This window comes from Cyprinodon tularosa, unplaced genomic scaffold (genome assembly GCF_016077235.1).
Source record: "Cyprinodon tularosa strain WSP-4 unplaced genomic scaffold, ASM1607723v1 ctg7, whole genome shotgun sequence".
Lineage (NCBI taxonomy): Eukaryota > Metazoa > Chordata > Actinopteri > Cyprinodontiformes > Cyprinodontidae > Cyprinodon > Cyprinodon tularosa.
Genome location: NW_024039451.1, coordinates 1,231,968 through 1,239,315, shown reverse-complemented (window position 1 = coordinate 1,239,315; position 7,348 = coordinate 1,231,968). Strand labels below are relative to the sequence as shown.

General features: G+C 41.5%; 1 protein-coding gene across 1 annotated transcript in view; it reads right to left on the bottom strand.

Moving 5' to 3' along the window:
• Window positions 1-531: 531 nt before the first annotated feature.
• tsc1b (TSC complex subunit 1b) overlaps window positions 532-7,348 on the bottom strand; it is a 41,839-nt gene continuing 35,022 nt past the window's right edge. Inside the window, exons 17-22 of the mRNA XM_038268273.1 lie at window positions 5,637-5,819; window positions 5,430-5,540; window positions 4,870-4,992; window positions 3,131-3,318; window positions 2,723-2,908; window positions 532-2,223 (exon numbers count right to left, since the gene is read on the bottom strand). Coding sequence (XP_038124201.1) covers window positions 1,617-2,223; window positions 2,723-2,908; window positions 3,131-3,318; window positions 4,870-4,992; window positions 5,430-5,540; window positions 5,637-5,819 — 1,398 coding nt within the window. The 3' untranslated portion in view covers window positions 532-1,616. The remainder of the gene's footprint in view (window positions 2,224-2,722; window positions 2,909-3,130; window positions 3,319-4,869; window positions 4,993-5,429; window positions 5,541-5,636; window positions 5,820-7,348) is intronic.

The window sequence follows — 7,348 nt, the reverse complement described above, 5'->3', positions numbered from 1 at the left end:
GAATCGCCGCTTAGACACTGGGCTGCAGCCTTTCAGGACTGAAACTTTCCACCAGAAAAATAGCTTCTTCCCATCTGCTGCTATCCTCATCAGCAAGACCCAGGACCCCTACTGACACTTTACCTTTGCAAAAAAAAGAAAACAAATATATAATATGAACTTTCTGCACATGTGGAAGTTCTTTTTTGGTGTATATTTTAATTGCACTAATTGTCTCTACTCTGATATAATTCCTGTACAAGTTGATTTTGTTTATGCCAAATGTATTTGCATCAGCTGTATGTTTGCTTTCTGTGGGCTGCACCTTCTCCTAGAAGCATTTTCCTCCTTCTTGTAAAACAATCTGGCAAGAACGTTTGTCCTGAATTTTGATCACCGTTGGTAAAAAAAAAAATTATTTGCTTTTCTAAATCAGTGTATCAAACCATGACTTTAAAACGCAGAGAAGAATTAAATCTTGATTTTAGTGCATCTTTACATCTTTGATGAGATGCTTGCAAAGGGGGAACCAGATGACAAAAGAGAAACAAATTGTAGTGCAAAACATTGAAGACGATCTTTATTGTTCACAGTTAAACACAAGCCACTGCTTTATGAACCTCCTCCTTTTTGTCGCAGTTTTGTCCCAGATTTCTCCAGCTCTGCTCAGAGTCCTGGATGCTGTATGTTTGTGCTGATTGTACCTTCTGTTTGTGGTTTCCTGCAGATACTACGGTTGGCATTTAAAGAGGATTGTTGAACATGCTTCAGAAAGCGAGGCAGAAGGAAATGACAGCAGGAGTTCCCAGTGGACAACAGGCTTTATGCAACTTTCAGGATCAGCTGCAGAGAATTGGATAAAAACTAAACTAAATGCAGGAAACCTGTTATACCAGATGTTTATGGAAATGGCATTATTTACCTGGAAAAATATAGAAATCTTTTGTACCAGGGAGCACAATGTATATCAAAACAAAACAACAGAATCCAGGAAAAGTGGGACGTGAGTTTTTACATTCAGTCTGCTTTCTTCAGGATATTTTGGCAACCTTTTCTTCCCGACAGTTAAAGCTAGCATAGAAATGTTTCAGATTAGCTCATTAATACTCCTACGTCTTCAGAGTGTGTCTGACAGAGCCAGAAGACTCAAACTTGGGAAAACCTGCTCAGTTAGCGACTTGGAGATAACCAGGTTTCTTGAAATAAGAAACCAGCCGGAGACTCGGATTAGAAAATTAGATTTTAAAACATTTCAAAAATCATTTTTAGATTCTTTAGTTTAATTTCATAATCCAAATTCAAAAACATCTTGAAGGTATGATAAATCCAACCTGAGTTTTCAAGGAGGAAATAATAGATTTGATTTCGTTTTACCAGTAACTTGTCTTTTCCAGCTAATATTTTAAAAGTCAAATGTTCTGCACGTTTCAGTGATTTTGTATTTTTAATAGGAATGATTTTTGTTTCTTAAAAAGAAAAAAAAGGAAGGAGGGAAATCCTGCTGTTCACTCAGAGGACAAATAACACTGAATGCCAAAAAGTTATGGACGTCTGACTCTTCTGCTGATTTGTAGCTTTTCTCCGTGGTTCAGTTTTAGTCTCTTTCAGTCCTGCCCTTCGTCCAGCCCAAATTTTTTTTAACTGTGCTCGTTATGCGTTTCATTGTAGTCCATGATCTTTAGCTGCTGTTGCCGGGGGCGAACCGACCCTCCCGGGCCCCTGCCGCCGCCCGGTCCGGGCCCAGCCTTCTTGCGGGGGCTACCCTGGCCGGGAGGTCGCAGTCTGGGCTCAGATGTGGGCACCTTGGCGTGCACAGTGACGGGAGCGGCAGGGGTTGAGCCCGGCTCCATACACAGCTCAGTTTTCAGACCGTGGGCGAGGCCGGCGAGGGGTGGCAGCGGCTGTTCGTCGTCACACTGGCTCTCGCTCTTGTTGCGGAACAGCTCGCGCGTCTTCATGCCCAGGAAGGTCTTGGCGCTGGGGTATGAGCCCACGGTGAGCGGCGTGTCTGATGCCGGCAGGGAGGCCAGCGGCTTTGGGTGGCGGCAGGATGGGGACGGCTCCATCAGCAGGGGAGGGGTCAGGTCCTGACCTCCGTTTATGGAATTGGCTGTGGGCTTGGAAGAGCTGCAGGCCTTTGGTTGCCCTGGTGATAAAGTGCTGCCATTGGTCCCCCGAGGGGAATCATGGGGTGATCTACTCTCCGGTTCCTCATTGGCAAGATGTCCGCCTGCATCAGGGACGCTGCAGCACAAAGACAACAACAGATCTATTAGTTTAACAAGCACACAAAAACTTCAAAAATTGTCCTTGTATCTAAAACCATAAAATATGTTCTGTATGATTTTCTTTAGATGAAATAAAGATCCAATCCACTTTATTCATATAGCACATTTAACTACAGAAAATGTTTCCAATGTCCTGCACATAAAAAAATTAATAAAAACAAACACAGAAAAGCAGTAAGATTTTAAAATCAAATAAATAAAAAGGACACAAAGGACCCCACACTTATGCAGTGTTAAAAGCCAATTAGTAAAAGTGGGTCTAAAGACAGAATAAAGAATCTGCTTTAATTTGCTGATTGTATTGTTCACTTTCAGTTAAACATTTCTGTTAACAAAAAAGGAAGAAATCTGTTTCATGAATTTTAATGTTTTCAAACATAGGGTTTCATAAACAGAGAGGAAAGCTTGAAAAATGTAGTTTTTTGAGTGAAAAGCAGGATTAACACCAATCTGACCTGGAGTCTGCGTGAATATGTGAGTCAGCTCTGCCCTCTGGTGGTGAACTGCTGCTGGTGGCGCCGGAGGGGCCGGCTGGAGCCTCCATCTCCACTCGGCTGTAGAGCTGCAGGAGCTCGGTCTGCAGCAGCTGAGTGATTCTCCTCTGAGCCTGATACCTGCTGTCTGAAGCCTGCAGTTCCGCCCTGCACAGAAGAAGAAATAAGTCAGGAAGTTAGAAAGAGAGCTGACAGTCGAGATGCTCAGGAGAATCATGCAACTGGCGTGCATCATGTTCCTTCGATTTATCACTAGGATCATACGATATGTATGTATGCGTTGCCACACATAAATAAAACTGAATTGAACTGTCTTTGCATCATGTATGACAAAGTCTTGAAGAAGGAACCAAGCAGACGGACACTCACTTTGCTTGGCATTTTACATCTTCCAGGAACTTCTTCTGCTCTGCGATGAGGTGCTCCTTCTTGGAGAGATGGGTCTCCAGCTCGGCCACTCGCTGCTGTGCCGCCTCCAGTTTCTGTCCCTGAGCCAGCAGACTCTGCCTCAGTGTGTCCACTTCCTTCACATGGGACATCTGCAGCATCTGGGTCTCCTAGGAGAGCAAGCATGATGCAGCAAAACACAAGTTATGATCAACTGCTTGTAGGAGAGCTTTGAATATTAGGTCTGGGTAATAAAGAGATTTTACACCTTAAAATGCTGCTGATGCTTCATATTATAAAGAAAAAAGCTTTTTTAAAGCTGAACCAGCTGGAGTAGGTGTGGGTCATTACTTGCCAAGTCAAAAGTAGGTCTCAAGTCTTCAGAGTCAAGTCAAAACATTTAATCTCAAGTCTACTTACAAATCAAAACTCCAAAGTCCTATAGTTTATATCTTAAGTAGTTAACAATTCATTATAAGAGGAAATTAAATGGTACGGATAAATATTTTATTTTTTGCACGGCTCCGACGGCCAAATAAAATTTTAAGGCAGGATCATAATCTCAAAGAACTTACTGCACAGACGATGTTTGTAGGTAGACTTTCTACCAATAAAAACATATCAAAACTACCGTATACCAGCTTATCACAGCAAATATAGCAAAGCTGCTTTCAGATGCTTAAGAATCATCAGACGCATCTGGACACACTTTACTGGACACGCCTCGGGAGCATCAAAGATGCTCTTGAGGTGCATTTGAACTTCTTTTGTACAAACATCAAAAATGAAGCAGCAGGCACCTTTTTGGTGCTGAAAGCGCGTTAGGTGTGAACGTAGCATTACACTTTCTGACTGTTCGAATTAACCTATGAAATATAATACTGTACCTAAAAATGATCTCATGTCTTCCTTATGAAATTTACACCTCTAGTCCAGCACACATACTTCCTATAATCAGGACAAATGTTATGTTGTAACAGCAGCATTCCACCTCAAAATGAAGGAAGTAGCATTTCAGAGAGTCTAAATTTCAACATTTTCCAGGGGGAGATACTCCCAGAACCCCATATGCTGCACAAAGCCTAAAACTGATACATCAAGGTGTGCACCCTATGAAATATTCCTAACTAAAAGCCTGAGTAAATGTGTTTAAAAACATGTTTCCACAGCCGTTACACTCATTAAAAGTCTCTGCATTAATCTACTTTTAGAGTGATTTAGATAACTCTTAGCACAACCAGTGTTTGTGCTTAGAAACTCCAGGGGGAGGGAGCATCGACGTCCGTCAAATGGCCAATATGCTGATAAAAATAATTCACGCAGCAGCCGGAATTTCAGCGCTGCTGAGAGCACAATGGTGAGAAACCTGTCTCACTTTGATTCCTTGGTTTTTATACAGATGTGGCAAAAAAGGATTGATTCAAGGATTTAATGAATTTATAATATGCCAACAAAGAACAGCTCTAGGGAAAATCTGTATTTAGCATAAATTCTAACTAATTTGAGGAACAAATTTAACTTTGAGGTTAAAAACATTCTGTGGAGTTGGATTTTTGATAACTTTTTATTTAACAAAATGAGTTCTTTAGATAAAAAAACCCCCCAAAACATAAGTTAGAAATGTTGCACTTTGATTGGATATACACCACATAAAGTAAAATTATTTCATTTCCTGCCCAAATTCTCTGCATCTGTCACACGAACATTTCTTTCCAACAAACCTTTGTGTTACTCCTCCCTGCATGCTGGGATTCCTGCATGGACAGCTTATGTGCCTCCCCCAGGAGCAGCAGCTGCTTGTTCAGGAAGCTCATCTGCTGCTGGGTGCTCTCGCTGTTGCGCAGCTGAAGGACGAAGGAGACAAAACCACAACATGGAAGGACAAACAAGCAATTAGCCAAAAAATAACAGAAGTCTGTTATTTGGTTTGTTCTTTAAGTCAACCTAACTTAACCTCCACATTACCTATAAAACAGTATTTATCATGAACACTGAACAAATGGAGAAAGATTTATTACCATACGTTGTAATCAGAGCTATATCAGTCTTTTAATGTCATTCTTTACCCTTTCCTTAAATTCAAAGAGCCGTATTAAGTGTATTAATAAACTAATGGAAGGAGTAAATAATTTATCATTTAGAGTCTTATGAGAACCGATGTTTACATCCAGTCAACTGAACTTATTTCAAACCATTTTCAGTCTTTCACATTAAACTATTAGGTGTTTCTTTATAGATAATGCTAAAGAAATGAGCGCAGACAGTGTCTCTGCATCTTTACCTTGACAGTCATCTGGTTTAGAAGGTGTCCTGTGTGGCAGACTTTGTTGTTGGCCCTCTGAAGCTCCGCCTCCAGGTCATCCATCCTCTTCTGACACTCCTGTAACTTGCTCTGTAAAAAACCATCCCGATTAATAATGAGCGGTGTTGCAGTTTATGCTGGATTCTCCCAGCACTAAAATACTCCTGCCGTTTAGCGCGTCTGCACCTGAAGCTCCTGGTTCTTGGTGTAGTAATCGTCCCGGCTCTGCTGCAGCTGTCGGATCTGACTGTGCAGCCTGGTCACCACCGTCTCCCGGTCCTCCCACAGCTGCCGGTATCGCTGCTGCTCCACCTGCAGGCTGTCCCTCAGAGACGTGATGTCAACGCTCTGCAGGTTCATCTGGTCCTTCTGCACAGGTGCACCCAGAAAGCACACACAGGTGTCCAATTAGAAAACAAATGCAGCGGTTAAAAGAGCTGAATTAACAGCGCACCACAAGTTCTATAAGTATATCTTTATAAATTTGAATATTTTCAGAAGTTAACCAATTAGCTTAAGCGCTACAGCAGGGGTCGGCAACCCAAACTGCTCAAAGAGCCATTTTGGACCAAAAAAAAACAAAAAATAAGAATGTACGCCTCTTAAGGCAACACGTTCATGATTAAATGTTTATCCTGGAGCAAATGTCACATAAAGGAATCTTTCTATGGTGGATGTGTTTTGTTGGAAGGAGTTGATTGAGTCGTGAGGAACCAAGCAGGAACTGACATCCATTAAAGCAGAGCTCTAACCCTGAAATCCCACATCCTACGTCACCATCGTTCCTTGATTTATATTTTTTAAGATTTGGGAAAAAATGGAAGAAAGTTCCCACACCTGCATCAGAGCTCTACCTGTTCCATCTGTGAGCGGTTTTCCATCCTTGCAACAAAACTAGCAGCAGCAGTGGAGTTTGGAGATGCAATCAACTTCTTAAATCTATCTTTGCACTCCTCTCTAGTATACTAGTCTCTCTAGTATACTAGTCTCTCTAGTATACTAGTCTCTCTAGTACGGTATACTAGTCTTTTGCAGACTTATTACAATGAACCTAAATGTCAAACTGGTTTATGGGTAGAATAAACTAAATGAAATAAGCCCTTTTTCCAATAATTCACACAGCTTCACCTGTAAATACACTGGAGTTAAAAAATGTTGGCTCTCTTTTGGGATTAATATTTAAAGCTCATTAAATTTAAAGTCGTAAGGAAACGGCTATTCTAATCTATGCATTTCCGAATTCTCCCAGGTGGTGCCCAACTTTACACGAGTGAATAAAGTCAATGTGATTGGTCGTTTATTAGGGAGGCTGGATTGTTGTGGTGGAAGTTTCGCAAGCAGTTTGGTTGTGGCCGGTTTGTCGGAAGCATCTTGCTAACCAGTTAGCAACTTAGTGCTAGCACTAAATTGGTGACTTAGAAACGACACTGTCAAGAATCGCTATGGACAGCAGAAACATGCAAGAGGAGCAGAGTTTTGTGCCAGAGGTCGTGGATTACTCTCCTCTGACATCCATTTTTTATTTAGAGGAATAAAGTGGGGACGAAGACGTAGTGAAAGAGGATGCCAGGGCGGCAGAAGCTTGGTTTGGTGTAGAAGCCGTACATGTTTGAGCCCTTGCCTCGCAACGCTGCCAGTTCTGTTAGCTCTATGCCTGCCAAGACACAGATGTCCATCCCTGTGAACACTGGGATGCAACTCAATTGAAAAGGAAATGATTCTTATTTCTTATTTAAACGGTTGTGTAAATTAGTTGCGACATATGTATCAAGATGCTATGACTGAAACAATTTGATTGACAGATGACCATTAATATAAGATTGGTCAAATTTAGGTGTACAAGCTGACATATAACTAACTGGCCTGCATAAAATAAAATAACCCACAGATTTTAAGAC